At 31.5% G+C, this 20190-nt stretch overlaps 2 protein-coding genes across 3 annotated transcripts in view; one reads left to right on the forward strand and one right to left on the reverse strand.

The window, feature by feature from the left end:
* Nucleotides 1–2149: 2149 nt before the first annotated feature.
* Nucleotides 2150–6192, reverse strand: LOC111421126 (origin recognition complex subunit 5). Its single transcript, XM_023054266.2, has 2 exons — nt 6089–6192; nt 2150–3526 (listed from the first exon to the last, which is right to left on the reverse strand). The coding sequence occupies exon 2, from the start codon at nt 3506–3508 to the stop codon at nt 2195–2197; it is 1314 nt and encodes a 437-aa protein (XP_022910034.2). The 5' UTR covers nt 3509–3526; nt 6089–6192; the 3' UTR covers nt 2150–2194.
* Nucleotides 6193–13708: 7516 nt separating this feature from the next.
* Nucleotides 13709–20190, forward strand: part of LOC111421087 (uncharacterized) — a 72681-nt gene continuing 66199 nt past the window's right edge. For both annotated transcript variants that reach the window (XR_011642329.1, XM_023054220.2), the window contains exon 1: nt 13709–14411. Coding sequence is in view for 1 of the 2 variants with exons in the window: in XM_023054220.2 (XP_022909988.1) it covers nt 14375–14411 (37 nt within the window). In the remaining variant the exon portion in view is untranslated. The remainder of the gene's footprint in view (nt 14412–20190) is intronic.

A 20190-nucleotide genomic window follows, 5' to 3' on the forward strand; every position in this document is an offset into this window, starting at 1 on the left:
GTGCGAACCAAAGTGATACACGAACTCTTTGTATTAATTGATCTTTTATGTTTTCTGCCATACTTTGAATTCTTCTTTGCACTGTATTGTTTGACAATGGAATTTGTATATTTTCTTTGGCAGCTTTATCGCCAATTATTGCAGACACCAAAATCTTTGTTTTTTTGCTGAAACTCTGGGTCCTTTGTTTCAAACTGGTGTCTTAACTTAGCTGGTTTCATAGAACCATTTGCTACAACCTGGCTGCAAATAACACACTGCAGTCGTGTTTTGCCAGATTCTGAGGACAGAAAATAATAGGATAAATATTCTGCGCTGTATTGACGAACCTTCTTCTCGACAGGAAGTTACAAACAAAACTGGATCTAAAAAAACGTATTCTTTCATTTCGAGTTAAAACTGATTTTTCTACATGGAATTTGAATAACGTTATCTGTTGTTTCATTACCCTGTATAATAAAAAAGTAATATTGCTTGAAAAAATGTTAATATTGAGTTTGGTTACTTAATTTCTTCTTTAAAGGATTTTTGCGAACCTTCACTAAGAACACGAACACTTATAGATTTAAAAGAAGAAGTAGATAGAAGAAAACAAAATAGGAAACTTAAAAAATCCCCCAAATGAGTAATATTACTAACCTTCGTACCAAAATTGTTCTAGAAAACGTTACATATTTCTTCTGAGAGTAATGTTAATCTTTAATATCATCTACGTATGCAATTAGTTAACTTCGTATGTTGTAGTTTAAATGTTTACTTTTTTGTAATTTATTTGCCTACATTATTTTTCACAAATGCGCCGTGGACCCCCAGTATTGTGGCAGTGGAACCTTAGGGGTCCAGGCACCCCTTGTTGGGAATCGCTGGAAATACTCCGATATTATCTATAAAAACCTTGAACAGTTTGAAGAATAATCGTTATATCGAGATTTTATTGTACTTTTATTATATTTAAATCGAATTTAAGGAATAATTAAGGTAAATTCGTGTATGATTAAATTTTGGGTAACCTAAGTCTGGTTCCTCCTCACCAAACGGTTGTTCGTTAGAGAAGGCGCATGTTCGGCAATAAGGCAACCGGATTATCAACTCGGTCACGGCCCGGACATCCTCCCTAAGTGTTGCCTTACAAGTTGGTAATTAAATCCGCGTTACCGCAAAACGACTCACGCGAGCGTCGCAGTTTAGCCGGGACTAAACGACTGCCTTACCATCTGGCGTTACTACTAGCTGCACTTCCGTCGATGGAACTTACTAACATTGTTAAGCAAAAATATACCGACAAGAAAACTTTTTTTATACCCAACTCACCTTTAAGTTTTAAAGTGTTTTTTAATCCTCTCAGTAGAGATTTCGCAATTACACTAAAATTGTTTGAACAAAATTAGGCCAACGTAAATATGCAAAGTTCCTGATAATATAAATTAGCTAAGTGAGTAATTAGTAAACTATAGATAATCATTAGATAAAAGGAAGTCATCACCTTAAGTATTTCGCCATCTTTAATATTTTTTTTAAATTGTGTATATTATTAATAATAGTGGTGTAACTGCATAGGTTTTAGTTATACAAGACTTGATAAATTTATTTTATTATTAATAGTATAGTACTAAACTAAGATTTTAGCATCAATCGTAGAAAAGAAACTTTTGTAACCAAAAATGTTGTTAATAAAGTTATAAATACATTTAAAAACTTTAAATTGATTGTGTTAAATAGTTCCCAACAGGTTTATTTAGTAGTTACTAAACATATTGTTTTACAAAAGCATTAAAACTAACCGAATCGTGTAAATGAAGTTAGTAGATAATTTTGTACCTGTGGAAATTTATTCGGTTTAGAGTATCGTAAAAGCCCGACTCAATTAACACCCCGATATCGGTTTACTGCCGTTTATATGGCACGAATGTGCCTTTCAAACGGGGCGGCGCCGCCGATATTGTAAAAAGGATAAATTTTACGCCTCCCCACAATAACGACGGGTTTTAGGGGGGAAAATCCGCCGATATCCCTTTATCGGAGTTGCAATATTTTATTGAATTACACGCAATTGAACCGGGAAAATGTTACTTTTTTTTCGTTAGAACGCCCAGTTCGATTAACCGAGAAATGATGGCATTTGAACAATATTGCAATAAACAACGACATATTCACTTTTGTGTTGAAAAAGAATTTTTATTGAAAAATTAAATTGTTACATATAACTGAAATCAGTGAGATATTTCCTTATATTAAATCCAACCATTTTAGAAACACTTTGTATAAAATCTAAACCCACCGCGCATTTATATTTTTGCCCGTCTAAGTTGCAAGTATCAGAGGTGGAGGTTAAAAGTTGCAATTCGACTAACGTTGAAACCTGCACCAGGAGATTGTTGTTGAAATTCACTTTGTTCTCTAGAATGGCGTAGAAAATAGCAATTAATCTATCGAAGCTGAAGGGTTTCGGGCCGAGCTGTGTGCTCAGCTGTTCTGAAACTTTGCTCTTCGCCTTAACGTCCGTCATTGTTTTCCTTTTCTTTCCGTGATACTTCATAAACAGCCGTTTGTCATCTTTCGCTGGGTTGTAGCTAGCTAAATACGCCGCAATTAAGAGAAACTTCGCGTAGAATGGCAACTCTAAGGTCTGCGTTAAATTCCCCGCGGATAAGTTTTCAATTTCAACTAAACTTACATTTTTTCTCGATATTTTTACGTATAAATTTTCTAAAGATTTTTTTAAAGTTGGCGCAATATTTTTCCATAAACTCATCGAATCAGACGCCATAATAGATCCGTCTAAAATCGGTTTACAATAAACTGGGAAATCTATTTTTGCCATCGATTTTAATTCAACTACATCTCTACAAGCTCGATAAAAAGTTGAGATTAACACATTTATAAAATTTTTATAAACATTAATATCTAATTCATTCTTTTTAAGATTGTAATATTCTAAATTGAGTATCTCACATAATTCTTCTTTGTGATATTGAGGAAAATTTATTTTAATCGGTTCAACTAAATTAGTTCTCGTGTAAAATTTTTGAAACGGTAATTGAGATACTAAAATAACACAAACATCAACTCGACACAATTCGCGCAACCTAAGGAAACTCGGCAACAAATTAAGATCCATATTTCTCAGCTCCTCGGCTTTATCCAAGATGATCGGGCACCTCTTCAAGTCGACCGCATCATCAATTTTACGCAACGACGAGACGAAGTCCATCATGTTATCGCATCTGGCAAACGGCTTCGAGACGCCAGCGTCGTCGATCCTACGGGACCAAAGTTGATTTAGTATGGACTCAAAGAGGATTTTCGACGAGTAACATTCGATTAGGTTGACGAGAACCGGCCGAATACCACAAACATCTAAAGTGGCGGATAAAATTGACGATTTGCCTACGCCTGAAACACCGTAGACGAACACTGTGTCGGGAAACGGCGGCTCCTTGTATACGTTGAGAAGGACATAGATCTGCGAGTTTCGCCCCGGGTACCGTCTGACGAGTTCCTCCACCATTTTCCCCTTGATTTATATCTGGAATGAGAATGAGGAAATGAGGAATTCAGAGACAACGTGTACGCGATGTACACGGGGCACGCTCTGCAGCAAACAAGAAGATTGATTGTAGCAGACGCTTCAAGACAAAACCGAGACGAGATGAGATGCATCCTATATTGTTTCTTAGAAGTTTAATTATAGAGGTACCAAGATTTCTACTTAATAAAGTAGTTAGTGATTAAATTAATACTGCAAAATCTCGATATAACGGATTAATACGAGGAAGGGAATTTCTGTTATAGCTAACTTCGTTATATGAATAATTTTAATACACACAAATTAATCTAAGTGGTAAAATCTAAGAGGATTGTTACATCCCAGGAACAGGTGCACAACTCGAAGGCCCGTTTGTGATGTCAGCGCTGAATAACAATTAAAACTAGAACTAACACTAGACCTAGAAACATTCGGCTTTAGCCGTGCGTCTCTTAGGGCGGCTAAACCCGAAGGTTTTTAATTCTAGATCTAGTGTTAGTTCTACTATTAATTCAATAAAAATATATGACAATCTAGTTTGGATAACATCTAAAACTAGAATTAACACTAGACCTAGAACTAGAAACATTAGTTCGTATTCCCGAAACTTTCTAGTTCTAGGTCTAGTGTTAGTTATGGTTTTTGTTCAATAAAAATATGTATCTTCTTCTTCCTTCCATATTTAGGCGTAACTATCTGTTTTTCTTTACCGTTTTTTATTTTCACAATTCGTTCTTCTGACATTCGGTCGATGTGTTCATTCCATTTCTTCTTTCATCATTGATGTTATCTATCCTGCAAATCTGTCCGATGTTCTCGCTTCTTTCTCTGTCCATCAATGTTTTCTCAACTATTTACGCCCTATTTTCATTTCTGTAGTTTCTAGCATTCTTTTTGTTATGGATGTTTCTGATCGAGTCTCTGCTGCATATGTTAATATAGGTCTAATTGCCGTCTTGTATATCCGGGCTTTGGCTTTAGTTCTAATATGTTTATTTCGCCATATTGTATCATTTAGGTACGCCGCTGTCCTTACCGCTTGATTCCTTACTTCGGTCTCAATATCCTCAAATAAGCCCAAATATTTGAATTTCATTTCTTAGTGTATGATTTTATCACCGAGCACCAGCTTGCATCTGATCGGTGTCTTGGAGGTAGTCATGCACTTTGTTTTTGCCGATGATATAGTCATGTTAAACTGTTTTATTAAACTGGAACAATAACCTCTGGAGATCATCCTCGTTTTCCGCGACCAGCACCGCATCGTCTGCGTAACACAGGATGTTAACCACCTTATTTCCCATCTTGAATCCTTGTAGTTTGCGCACTTGTTTTATAATTTCATCCATTACGATATTAAACAGAAGCGAGCTCAGCAAGTCTCCTTGTCGGATGCCCTTATTTACAAGTATCTGTTCAGTTAGTTCGCCATTTATTTTTGCTTGACTCTTGCTATCCAAGTAAATATTTTCAATAGTTTTAATGATGTTGTACGGTGAAAATATGTATATGTCACAGGTAAAGCGTGTATTTCAGTTAATGTACACATTAGCCAGTCAATGTATACATTAACGTAACGTTTTAGTGAAAGTATTTATCAGTCATAGAGTGTATAGATTTATTAGTGAATGTGTAAACTAGGCAGTGTATGCATTTGCTGACAGATGTTAGTAAAAGTTATAACAAAGAAAATTTACGGTGTAATTTTTTTAATGGAAGGGATTGCATGTGATGTAAGTAGTAAGTAAGTATAGTAGTAACCATTTTTTGGGTTGGGTTGGGTTTCGTTATGTAATTTACTAGTAAACGTACTTTAGGCTTTAATTGGGCGTCATTAGTAATTGTATACATCAACTAGTAAAAGTTTACATTTCGTATTTTATATACACAATAATTAGATAAATTAGTTAATGTATGCATTGACTAGACAATGTGTACATTCACGGAACGAATGCTTTAACTGTAACATATACATACAACAATCTAGCGCTGAATAACAGTACCGTCCTTAATACATCGTATTTATCTATGAACATGGAACACAGCAACTTGAGGAATAACCCTAGTTGGATTTTATTTATGAGTGCTAACATTTATATTTAAACTTTACATATATGGTAATACGTAGTGCTTCACAGATGGAGAAGTATGTGTCGTTATGGTCGTTCCGAGATTTTATCCATTCTTCCTGTTGGTTCCCTTTGGAAAGGGGCAGATGTTTCGCCAAGATCTCACTTGGTATCAGATATATATATATATCCAGTCTGCCGACAGGAGACTACGACAACGCACTGAAGAAGCCAGGTAAGATTTTGGCGAAATGTCTGCTCCTTTCCAGGGTTGACCAACAGGAAGAATGAATTAAAAACACAGACTTCTCCATCCGTGCAACACTACGCATTATCAACAGACTTAAAAAGACTTTGTTCGTTATATCCGATGTTCGTTCTAACGATGTCCGTTATATCAAGGTTTTACTGTAAGTATATAATTTTAACATAACCTATTTTTTCCATAAAAAATATACATCTAAATAAAATTAATATTTATATTAATACTTACCTTTATATTATTAAGTTATATATTAACTTTGAAAGCTCAAAATCGTATTAAATATCACACTTTTCATGAACAGAATAAAACCTCTCCACCTGAATTCCCTCCAAAACAAACTTAGTTATTTTCCCGATAGATGGAACATAAAGATGGCGATTCTTCATTGAATAATAATTTTTATCCCTAGCTTATGCAACTTTACATACAGTTAAGTAATCGATGAAGGATGTATTACAATATCTACAAATTGCTAAATTGGATCAATACCGTAATGAAATCAATTAATCAGAAACTTGAGCCGTTAATTATCGATATTTCAGGTTTAAACGTAACTCGGGATTAAGGGAAGCTGGAAACTTTTCGACGAAAATCTTAACGCTCCCCATATATAAATTAAAAAGTCTCACCGCAACTTTTCTAAAAACTTTCAACCGGGCTATTAAAGTTTTATAAAAGCTTTTTTTCAACGACGGTGTTTTCATTTGAATATTCATTATTATCACTTTTGTTTTGAATTTTTTAACATTTACTCAGCCCTTTAACTAAGTTAAATTTTGTTTTATTAAAGCATTTCGAAATGGATTCTACAAATGCGGTCAACACGTTATCAAGTTATTGATTAAAAACTAATGAACAATTTAATGGCCGATCTTTAACACGATAACTACACGAACCCGCTATTACCAAACTATAACATAACATTTATAACGATAAACGGTAATTAATAGCCGATATTTGAACTGGAACAGATGTCGCAAAGCGAGGTAATTCATCATCAGTCTTTAATGAATATGTATTTGTGGGGTTGATTAAAATTAATTTTAACGGTTAATTAAGTTTAATGTGGCTTCATATAATTATAGATTCAAAGAGAACCGTAATACTTATATAAGGTAATACTCCTAGTATAATATGTGTTGTATAAGGTAATATAAGATTCATTAGATTGAGTATCACCTCGAGGGACAATGAAAAGCTGTGCGAGTCTGTGTTGTTGACTACAATACATTGAGCTTGTGCATTGGCAAAGTTTGACGGTTTTAAAGTAGGTCAAACCCGTAAGTACAGAGACACATTCAAACTTTACCATTAGAAAATATTTTAATCTATATTTTATGATTTATAATGTTAATGAATTTTTAATATAATATTCATTATTAATAAAAAAATTTAATATTTTCACGTTTTACATAAAATATGACGATGTTGTTTCTCATTATTGTTGATTTAAATCTAAAATATGTAAAAACCTTATATATGCTTTATTAAAGAAAGGATTTTGAACTATAATCCTGATTACGATTATTATTATTCAAGCTAGCTGTTGCATGTCTTCGATTTAGCTGAAATTTCTGCACTACCAAATTTCCTTTTTTCTCGTTTTCATTATTTATTTGCTATGAATCTAAACTAACGTAATAAAAATCATTAATTGTTAATTTTAGACATTGAAACAACTGATTATGTTTCCTCAAAATTTCAAGATATAAAGATCTAAGTAATGATTACGATCATTCAGATGGAATTTAATTACATTGGGAACATCATGGTGTAGTTCGTCGCAGAGAATTGGTTCGTTAAACAAATTCAATAATACATAAGCAATTAAAAGTGATGCAATCGCTGCTTTAATATCGCAGTTGGCAACGCAAAAATCCTAAACTTCTTTTGCAGGTTATCAAAATTTTGTTCTTACTTGAAAAAATTAACCAATTTCGTGACAAATCGCGACGAATTTGCTTTTAGTATCTAATTGATCTTGACTAGTGGTGGAACGGATATCCGGCAACTATCCGGCATCCGGTCTATCCGGAAATTTTTTAAAATCCGGCCGGATACCGGATAGTTACCAAATATCCGGCTTTGGCCAGATATTAAAAACCTATTACTTAGTACTCCACCATTTACAGGAATTAGTATCTCTTTTAGGTGTTGGACACTGCAGATAATAATCAAGTAAACCCCAATAGGACTTTTTTCGTTGAATACAACTTTATTTATCATTAGCAACCTCATTGTAACAATCTCAATACGATATATAAAATCTCTTGTTGCAGTTTCGTCTAGTTTTCTTCTCTTCGCTTGTAATTCATCATCACATTCATTACTGACAGAACTGTCGCTGTTATCCTTTCGATTATTAATTAAAGTATCCTCTTTTGAATGCAAAAAGCCGTTTTGAAAAATCACTTTCAGTGCTTGAGAAATAAATTTTTGAAGTGATTGATAATTTTTTCGAATTTTGCAATTTTCGCCGATTAAGTTTTAAAAATTCGTATAAAATTAAGTTCTTGGAATATGAGTATGAAAATTTCCCAAAGTGTTAATAAAAGTGTCTTCTTTCCAATGAACCAACCCATTGCGAAAAATAACTTTTAGTTTTTGAAAAAACGATATTTGAAGTTTTGATAAAATTTTCGATGTTGCAATTTTCATCTATAATATTCAAAATTCGCTATAAAATTCATTTCTTGAAGGATCCTTGTGGAAATATTACCAATTTTTAATTAAAGTATCCTCTTTTTAATGCAACAAGCCGTTTTGAAAAATCGCCTTTAGTTTTTGAGAAATAAATTTTTGAAATGATCCACAATCTTTTCGAATTTTGTAATTTTCGCTGATTAAGTTTTAAAAATTCGTATAAAATCCATTTCTTGGAATATGAATTTGAAAATTTCCCAGAGTGTTAATAAAAGTGTATTCTTTCCAATGAACCAACCCATTTTAAAAATAACTTTTAGTTTTTGAAAAAACAATATTTGAATAAATTTTGATAAAATTTTCGATTTGTATCTTGGATCCAAATAAGTTGACATATCTTATCAGCTTTCCTATTAATTTCATTTTTATTCAAATATCGCAATAATGTGACAATATAGGGTATCACTTCAGAAATGCACCAGAAATTATAACCATAATGGCCGGTTAGATATGCCGGATAACCGGATATCAGGCCGAAGGGGATGCCGAAGACAGAAAAAGTTTAATTTTTTTCCTTTTTCAAGAATATGTTAATTCGTTTTAAAATATTCATTCAGAATCACGTCATTATGCTTAGTAACAAACTTGTAAAATTGGTAATACGTCATGGATGTTAACAACAAGTACTGTAGTGTTTGCAATGTTGGTTGTCGAGCGAATGTGTAAATATCGACAAAATAGGAGCTATGTTTAATAATCTTAAGGATATTGATCGGTTGAGTTTTATGATCATTTGCAATAAATTATTGTTCAAGACCAGAAACATTTTCTTTGTACAATTCAAACTAATCAAACTTCAGAAATGAGGATTTTCAGACTGAAAATTTTAGACTGTTGCGGTTTATGCAACACGGGGTTGTGGTCCGTGTTCACAACCGTAATCAGACCAATAGAGTTTAGTCTTAGAAGAGTACTTTGAAGAGCGTTTCTGGATTTGAGATAACGACAGTGTGATTCGTTTTTATGGGACAATGTTACAGACAAAGTTTATGCAAATAACCTCGAAACCATAGCTGAGCTACAAAACAGCCATTCAGGACACCATCGATGTCTCGATGCTTTAGCGACATTTGCAGAATTTTGCTTTTCGTCTGCACTTATATTTTCATTAGTATAGTTTTGATTTTTTAGCTAACCCATCGATCTTTTTCAGAGAACGACAGTTGGTGTCGTTTACATATCACCCCGTTGGCTTTCCAAGATGCAAATTGTACAGATCGTGGTATCAACACGATGGGGCAAATCGAACATTTGAGTAACGGCGGAGTACACGTGGTTGACCAGTTCGTTGAGCTGCTAGATCATCGAACTTATCAAACCTTGACTTTCTTTTCTGGAGTCATGTTTAAGCCATGGTGCAAAAATGTACTCAAAAAAGTTCGCATATGGAAGATTTATAACTATATATTGATCTTTTAATAACTTGTACTATCGCCTTTGGTACCTAAAACTTCTAACAACCGATTTATCATTTCGTCTACCAACTGTTTTGATACTTTTTCATCTAATGCGTTTCATTCTTGCTTTTCATTCAAGCCTTCCTGTATATTTTCAGGTAATTCCTTCTATGCCAAGTTTTCCACTTCTATGGCGCTCCTACACCCATTCCCATTTTCAGGCTTAAGAGATAATCATATGTTCTTACATATGAAGAAAATGCTCCTACAAACAATTGTGATTCATTACAAACTGTATTTAATGATGTTCAGTGTATATTTTTTGATATTAATGTTGGTTTTGGACATCTTAGGTTAATTTATGATATGCCATTTTATAAACAACAGCAATGCTGTGGCTGAGAAAGTTTGTGATGTCTTGAAAGTTACAAGAACTATAACTAAGGTAACTATTGAAGTTTATCTTGCTACTATGTCAGAAAAAATCTGCATCAAGACGATGAAGATGTTTTGAAACTGTAAATCAAAACCTCTAACAGAAAAAAAAACCAAAGCCAAGGAATCTTGTCATTGCAATTGATGATTCCTAGCGTATATCTACTGGACAAATTAAAGTAGAGAGATGTTGTTAAATGTTTGGAGCCAAGGAACCACTATTACCTAATAAGCAACGAACAAATTCACAAATCGCAAATATTCGATGGCAGAACATTGTTATTAACAAAATGATGCTGGGGAAATTCCGCATCACATTACAAACGAACTACGAACAAAAGAATTAAATTCAGAAAAATACAATTTGCAATCTTTTCAGTATACCAAGATTAAATTGGCTGATGAACTAACACAGGAAATTTAGTTTGACATCCTGTTTCACAAATTCTGCCAAACGGCTAACTAATATAATATGGAAATCTCAATACTAGAAACAAAATCGATGACGATTGACAAAGACACCAAATGTTGTAAGGTCGCAGTAAATGACCAGACTATAGAACAAGTCATATTATTTAACTATCTCTAACAATAGAAATATGTGTAACATCCTTGTTGATGGTAATTGGTATTATTGTTTACTTTAATTTACATATTATACTAATTAATTATTTACATATAGTTTATCTAAAAACAATAAATTCCAAACCGATGCCGATGGTACAAAAACAATTTTACACATACAAGCGTATTATATACAAATTTACATAAGAAAACTTCAAAGTAATGTTTGAAGAAAGAATCTTGCTTTAGTGCAAGAGCAATTCTTTCTTCAATCGAAGTACAATTATATTCTGAGGTTTAGAAATTGATCGGAAATCCAGTACTCAGCTTGGCAAAATATACCAGAAAAGAGGAGAAATGTAAAAAGTAATAACTACCCTAAAGAAATCCTTCAACTGATATCAGAAAAAGAAGGACGAGCAAAAAATCTTACGAACGTAATACGGAAAAACAAAACCATAACCACTAAAAGTAAAATACGCAAAATAGCAGTACGTCTTATCATGACATACGGGGCTGAAACAAGGGCAGACGTAAGCAAGATGAAGCAAGACTGAGCAGACTGAGATCCAGAACGCTAAGGTTGATAATGGACACGCTTCACAGCAGAATAAGGAATGATGAAATGTGGTAAAGATTCGAGATATAAGAAGTGGGAGCAACAACGACGACGTGAATAGAACGCACATTCCGATAGGACGGTTGAGAACAAATTAGTAAAGATCGCTAAAGTAAGGAAGTCGTATGGTAAAAACCACCGGAGAGATCCTGCAAAAGATGAGCTACAGAAATAATCGGATAAAATAAGGGAAATTAAGAGGTGGAAGAAGAAGAAGAGAAAAAGTTATAATGTTTCTGGCTTCTCCGTCTATTTTGGTGCCCATAACTTTTAGGCCTAAATGATCTTCCTTGAGAGTGCATGGTAGCCTATGGTGATTGTTATTTTGAGTGTTTCATGCCAAACATGTTTGCAAAAGACTATAATCCGATAATAAAAGTCGATGGGTTCTTATTTTTTCTCAACTGCACGTTTCTGATATTTATACTAGGAAGATGCACCTTCTGCTAAATAAACATAGAACGTTGTCCATACAGCTTTTTTCATTTCTTCCAGAAAGAAGTAGATTATTTTAGCATCACTTCGTTATTGCAGCAGTCAATACATTTTACTTTGTGGATCTACGCTATCATTTCCTCTTTGAACCGTTCTTTCTTCGTCATATTTCTTTACATGTGATTTTCCACTAACATCGTGAATGTACGTAATTCATTCTCTTAATTCTCACAATGTTCTTTCTTACTACCTTATTTTTTTGCAAAAAACTTACACATTTTGATTTTACGATTACATCATTTTATATGAGTATTTTCTGATTAAGAGAATACCCAAAAGTGATGCAAATTTCCGTTTAGATCACGATTCATTCTCTGAAACGATTACGCAAATCATGTAGACGATTTTGTTAAAAACTTTATCTTCGAATAATTTACAGCAATTTTTATTTGGGATATGAAAGCCTTTACACAAATCGATGAGAGAACAAAAAAGTTTATTGCCACTGAAACCAACATCAATTGAGTATGATAAAAGTATGCATTTTGGGAAGCTGTTTTTTTTTTTTTGAAGGGTGATTAAATATTTGCGATACGACCAGCTAACACACAATTTGAATCATAGCCCTTGTTATGACCTTTTCAAATACTGTACATCCCGATCCAATAATTTTTGCTTCATTTTATTTGCAGAGTTGTGAATAACTAAATCATAAAATGCAATTCTTAAAGCCAGAATCAAAATTATATTCAAAATCGCTTTGATTTTGCAGAATGCTTTTTGACAGATGCTTTCTAAAATATCTCTTTTTACCAGGATCTCCTAGATGTCTAAAATTCCTTTCTTCTCCATTTTCACTCAATGTTCTCACTTTGAAGTCGACCCAACCACAAGGAAAACCCGAAACTCGTCAATTTCCTTAACGTTTTAAGTATCACAGAAATTTATGCAAAATATTCTCAATAAACTTAAACAATATCTAACCAAAATGAGTTGAAATCGAACTGAATATTATATACGTACAGTATTTAATTGAATTTGGATGTAGAGAAAGGGAAGCAAAGGACGAAGCGGTCTGTGGCAACATTGAACACCGATGAATATTTATGTATGTATACGCCGATGGTCTATTAAATTAAGCTCGTCGCATCAAGTTTGACGAGGTAATTGGGTTAAAGTGTAATTACTTATTGTGCGGGGTATATAATGAGCCCCCTCTCGTAATGGCGTCCGCGTTTTGGGTCACGTCAATCCTCTCCGAAAACGCAACCGGCCTAAGCGTCCTGTTAAACTGTGTTTAATTGTAAAGGATTTGTTAACAACGGAAATTAGATTGATTCAGCTATGACAAGAGGATGAAAAATAATTTCGAATCAATTTTGACCTGAAACAATGTTTATTATTCCAAGGTTTTTGTTTGCGTGCCACATATCCATTCCATTTACACGCATTTATCGAGTTCACCCCTTCTAAATATACACAAAAACAGTGTTTAACATGTTTGTTAATAACATGACAATTTTTATAAAATTCTTTTGAAAAATTGTTTCTATTCATTTCTTTTTTTGATTTGACATTGATTTGAGTTTACGAAGGTGGTTGGTTGAAAAGAAGTCGACGAGGCGCGATCGGAACCACAGTTCCTGCCACGGTCCCGCAGTGATGCATGGAACCTCGCGAGGTCCTTGTGGAAGGGAAAAGGTCCTGCGCAGTTGGTCCTATCGATTTGCACACCCCCGCCTGCGGTACCGCTACCTCCTGGTGCCCGATGTGACCTAAGCCCGCAGTCGAGAGTCGCGCGGCCCCCCGGCACGTCTCCAGAGCCAACCCCCGATTGTGTTCGGCACCACTGCCTCTTCGTGTGTCACTCGTTTTTCGTGTCAACCCCTATACCTTAAACTTTACCCTTCGATGACACGTAAATATTATGTCTAACATAAAAAATTCTTAATATTAATAATAATATGTATATAATAATTGTTCTAAATTATAAAAATTAATAAGAAATAAACACCAGTAGCAGAAGAAGTAAACAGAAAAAACACCATTATATTGATAGAATATAATAGAAATATCTTAAAGCATTTACACATGTACATAAAATTATTATAAGAATAATATTAAAATAACTGATTGACTTTGCTTAAAAGAGATCAAACTCACGGACGAAAGAACGCGAAAGGAAACTTTTCGAATGACGCTCCGGTGATGCGGAAGTGTTTAAAGTTTCCCTCCGAATACCGGTTTGATTAAAAATGCAGTGTTGCGACGGTGGCGAAGTGCTCAAAAAAGACGAGATGAACGTTTGAGGACCCTTTTCAATTCAACCCCCTCTTTCTGTCCCTGCTGCAGAACGGATGAATGGTACGTGTTAACTGTACAAGGAGAACAATGATAGGTAAGTAATCAAAATCAAAAAAAAAACTATCAAAGAACATTTTAACATTAACATCATATTGTATCAATTAAAATTTTGAATGTTTTATGATTACGTTTCGATTTTCCAAAGGGATTCATTACTTTTTTTACGATCCAACCATCGTCTGTGGCATTCAACCTGACGGCGTAGATAAACTTTTATCTCGACTATAAAACGTCCGTGCAGCGGCCATTACTGGTCTGCTCGATTTACAAGTGTCGATATTTACAGCTTCTTTTCCTTCCACGAGAAAAATGCAATTTCTTGGGCGTACCCGAGACATTATACGCGTAGCGTAAACCCATTTCGAGTTCTTATCGCGTTAAGCCAAAAGACTCTGGACCGTTTCAGTATCACGATAGCCGTTCCGGTAATCTTGATTAGAAGGTATAAAAAGAAAGAAGTAAGGTGGTGGAGAAAATTACGTGAGTTGGGTTTTAAAATTCGTACACACTTAGTACGTTTTAGGGTTGTTTCTTTTTTCGCAATTAGGAATTAAAATCGATTGGATTCGTTAGGGATTAAATATTATCAAGAGAATGGGGGAGGAAAGGAAACTGTGTAATGGAACTGAAATCTGATATAGGTAGTTTATTTTTAGATGGCAAATGTACGTGAGAGAGTTGATATCGTTTTAGTTGAAGATTGCTTTTGGGAGTTCAAGCGAAAAAATTATTTTTCTTTCAATAGGAGAAAAGAATAATCGTTTCTTTTATTCGGAGTAAGATATAGAGTAATATAGTTTATTTCTAAGCGAACTTTTCTGCTTCTTTTTTGAATCTAAGTCAAAGATAAAAAACAAAAATTGTTTTAATGAAAATCTTGATGTTTTACCGGAATTTCTAAGCGGACTTTATTTATTTTACGTCTACTCATGTTGCAGCAAATGGGTGAGTTGATGTACTTAACGCTCTGCTGCAAGTCGTGGAATGAGTACTGTAACGGTTGATAACGTTGTTTCTACTTCACATTTCAAAAACCTTTTTTATAAACGTTGAATATGATACTTCTCTTTTCCTGATTGCGAACAAGGATTTAATCTGAATGGAAAGGATTTAAATAATTAACTGGAGTGGTTTATACACCCCAACTTTTTCGTTTTTTTACTGGGCATTGATATACTAAGAAACTTTGCATAAAGTACACTGCTTATCGACAGAAAATTAATTAAAAAAATATACTTACAAATAAAATTGTAATTTATTAGTCACTTATTGAAATTAAGTTTATTCTGTGGTGTAATCATCTTAAAAAAGTGTATTTAAAAAATATGATGCGATAATATCTAGAAATACAAAAATTCCTAGGATTTATAAAGAGTTGCATTCAAAAAATGATAACTCCGAAATTTGAAGTTTTGAGGAAATGATTTTTAAAACATTAAATATTAATTACATTTGCTTTAAATTGCATTTTATTTCATGATAATACCTCAATTAGTTTTTGTGATATGATCTTTTAAATAATTACTTTTATCATAACATCTATGGTTATAATTTATAATTATACAGAGTTGCACTCAAAACATTATAACTCCGAAATTTGAAGATTAGAAAAAATGATTCACAATACATTAAATAATCATTAAATTTGCTTTGATTTGCATTTTATTTCATGATGATATCTCAATTAGTTTTTGAGATATGATTCTTTTAAAATAACTACTTTTATCTTAATTTGAGTTGCACTCAAAAAATCATAATTCCTAAATTTTAAGATTTGAAAAATTGGTTTTCACTACGTTAAATAATCATTAAATTTGCTTTGAATTACATTTTATTTCATGATGATATGTTAATTAGTTTTTGAGATATAATTTCTTTAAGTAATTACTTTTATCATAACATCTATGATTTTAATTATGCAGAGTTGCTCTCAAAAAATCATAACTCCGAAATTTTAAGATTAGAAAAAATAATTTTCAACACATTAAATAATTATTAAGATTGCTTTAAATTGCATTTTATTTCATGATGATATCTCAATTAGTTTTTTAGATATGTTTTTTTCTAAATAACTACTTTTATCTTAATTTAAGTTGCACTCAACAAATCATCATTTCTAAATTTGAAGATTTAAAAAAATGATTCAATGCGTTAAATATTCATTAAATTTGTTTTGAGTTGCTTTTTATTTCATGTTGATATCTCAATTAGTTTTTGAGATATGGTTCTTTTAAAATAACTACTTTTATCTTAATACATATGGTTAAACAAAAAATCATAACTCCGAAATTTGAAGATTTGAAAAACTGATTTTTAATACACTAAATAAACATTAAATTTGCTTTAAATTGCATTTTATTTCATGATGATATCTCAATTTGTTTTTGAAATATGATTTTTTTAAAATAACTACTTTTATTTTAATTTCAGTTGCACTCAAAAAATCATAATTTCTAAATTTGAAGATTTAAGAAAATGATTTTCAATGCGTTAAATATTCATTAAATTTCCTTTGAATTGCTTTTTATTTCATGATGATATCTCAATTAGTTTTTGAGATACGGTTCTTTTAAATACTTTTATCTTAATACATATGATTGTAGTATGCAGAGTTGCACTCAAAAAATCATAACTCCGAAATTTGAATATTTGAAAAACTGATTTTCAATACACTAAATAAACATTAAATTTGCTTTAAATTGCATTTTATTTCATGATGATATCTCAATTTGTTTTTGAGATATGATTTTTTTAAAATAACTACTTTTATTTTAATTTCAGTTGCACTCAAAAAATCATAATTTTTAAATTTGAAGATTTAAGAAAATGATTTTCAATGCGTTAAATATTCATTAAATTTCCTTTGAATTGCTTTTTATTTCATGATGATATCTCAATTAGTTTTTGAGATACGGTTCTTTTAAATGCTTTTATCTTAATACATATGATTGTAGTATGCAGAGTTGCACTCAAAAAAACATAACTCAGAAATTTGAAGATTTGAAAAACTGATTTTCAATACACTAAATAAACATTAAATTCCCTTTAAATTGCATTTTATTTCATGATGATATCTCAATTCATTTTTGAGATATGATTTTTTTAAAATAACTACTTTTATTTTAATTTTAGTTGCACTCAAAAAATCATAATTTCTAAATTTGACGATTTAAGAAAATGATTTTCAATACGTCAAATATTCTTTAAATTTCCTTGGAATTGCTTTTCATTTTATGATGATATCTCATTTAGTTTTTGAGATATGATTCTTTTAAATATTTACTTTTATCTTAATACATATGATTGTAGTATGCAGAGTTGCACTCAATAAATCATAACTCCGAAATTTGAAGATTTGAAAAACTGATTTTCAATACACTAAATAAACATTAAATTCGCTTTAAATTGCATTTTATTTCATGATGATATCTCATTTAGTTTTTGAGATATGATTTTTTTAAATAATTACTTTAATCGTAACATTCATGATTATAATTATGCAAAGTTATACTCAAAAAATCATAACTCCGAAATTTGAAGATTTGAAAAGATGAATTTCAATACACTAAATAATCATAAAATTTACTTTAAATTGCTTTTTATTTCATGATGATATCTCAATTAGCTTTTTAGATATATGTTTTTTTAAATAACTACTTTTATCTTAATTTAAGTTACACTCAATAAATCATAACTCCGAAATTTGAAGATTTTAAAAACTGATTTTCAATACACTAAATAAACATTAAATTCGCTTTAAATTGCATTTTATTTCATGATGATATCTCATTTAGTTTTTGAGATATGATTTTTTTAAATAATTACTTTAATCGTAACATTCATGATTATAATTATGCAAAGTTGCACTCAAAAAATCATAACTCCGAAATTTGAAGATTTGAAAAGATGAATTTCAATACACTAAATAATCATAAAATTTGCTTTAAATTGCTTTTTATTTCATGATGATATCTCAATTAGCTTTTTAGATATGTGTTTTTTTAAATAACTACTTTTATCTTAATTTAAGTTGCACTCAAAAAAATCATAGCTCCTAAATTTGAAGATTTAAAAAAAAATGATTTTCAATACGATAAATATTCATTAAATTTGCTTTGAATTTCTTTTCATTTTATGATGATATCTCATTTAGTTTTTGAGATATGATTCTTTTAAATATTTACTTTTATCTTAATAGATATGATTGTAGTATGTAGAGTTGCACTCAATAAATCATAACTCCGAAATTTGAAGATTTGAAAAACTGGTTTTCAATATACTAAATAAACATTAAATTTGTTTTAAATTGCATTTTATTCCATGATGATATCTCAATTCGTTTTTGAGATATGATTTTTTTAAAATAACTACTTTTATCTTTGTATGAGTTGCACTCAAAAAATCATAACTCCGAAATTTAAAGATTTGAAAAACTGATTTTTAATACACTAAATAAACATTAAATTTGTTTTAAATTGTATTTTATTTCATGATGATATCTCAATTCGTTTTTGAGATATGATTTTTTTTAAATAACTACTTTTATCTTTGTATGAGTTGCACTCAAAAAATCATAACTCCTACATTTGAAGATTTAAAAAAAATTATTTTCAATACGTTAAATATTCATTAAATTTGCTTTGAATTGCTTTTTATTTCATGATGATATCTCAATTAGTGTTTGGGATATGGTTCTTTTAAAATAATTACTTTTATCTTAATACATATGGTTGTAGTATGCAGAGTTGCACTCAAAAAATCATAACTTCGAAATTTGAAAATTTGAAAAAATGGTTTTCACTACGTTAAATAATCATTAAATTTGCTTTGAATTACATTTTATTTCATGATGATATCTCAGCTAGTTTTTGAGATATAAAAACGATGTTGATATAAACACATATTGTCGCTCCTCCAAAATCAGTTTTATCTCTAAAGAAGTCTATAATAACTCCAACACGGTGAATTTTGTTATTGTTTTTATTGAAATGTGTTTCGCATTTTAGAACTCTATATTTTAACATGCTTGCTGTTTAGCATTCTACATTCTGTGTAATATCCTTGTTGATGGTAATTGGTATTATTGTTTACTTTAATTTAGATATTATACTAATTAATTATTTACATACAGTTTATCTAAAAACAATAAATTCCAAACCGATGGTACAAAAACATAGATAAAAACAATTTTACACATACAAGCGTATTTCATATAAATTTACATAGGAAAACTTCAAAGTAATGTTAGAAGAAAAAATTACTGCTGAATTGCAGTCCCACTGAAGATTGTAGCACAACCTGATTCTGAGGTTTAGAAGCTGATCGTATATCCAGTACTCAGCTTGGAAAAACATACCAGAAATGAGGCGAAATCTAGAAAGCAATGACATACCCTAAAGAAATCCTTCAATTGATATCTTACAACTCAACCGAGAAATGAAATTAAACTATACTTCAGCACCGAATTTGCTATGGAGATTGACCATAACTTAAAATAAACCTATCGGATGATAGAAAATGGTTGCAGATATCATTGGCTAGGAAAATGGAGTAGCACACTCTTTCCATTAACCATATCGAATTTGTCCAACAACATTCTACGTGGTATTTGGTCTACTTTTCAACTTTAAATTTACTAACAGTTTTATCAATTATCCTGAGTAACAGAAGTGGTAAGCAGACATAACAAAGCACTCAACTCTACTCCAAACTTTCCATAAAACTTCCCCTCATTCTTTAGATTGAGCTGTTCTGATCCGCGTAGTCAGTCATTAATCATTAAACAAATATTAATCGAATAATTTTGAAATCAA

This window comes from Onthophagus taurus, chromosome 1, assembly GCF_036711975.1.
Source record: "Onthophagus taurus isolate NC chromosome 1, IU_Otau_3.0, whole genome shotgun sequence".
Taxonomy (NCBI): Eukaryota; Metazoa; Arthropoda; class Insecta; order Coleoptera; family Scarabaeidae; genus Onthophagus; species Onthophagus taurus.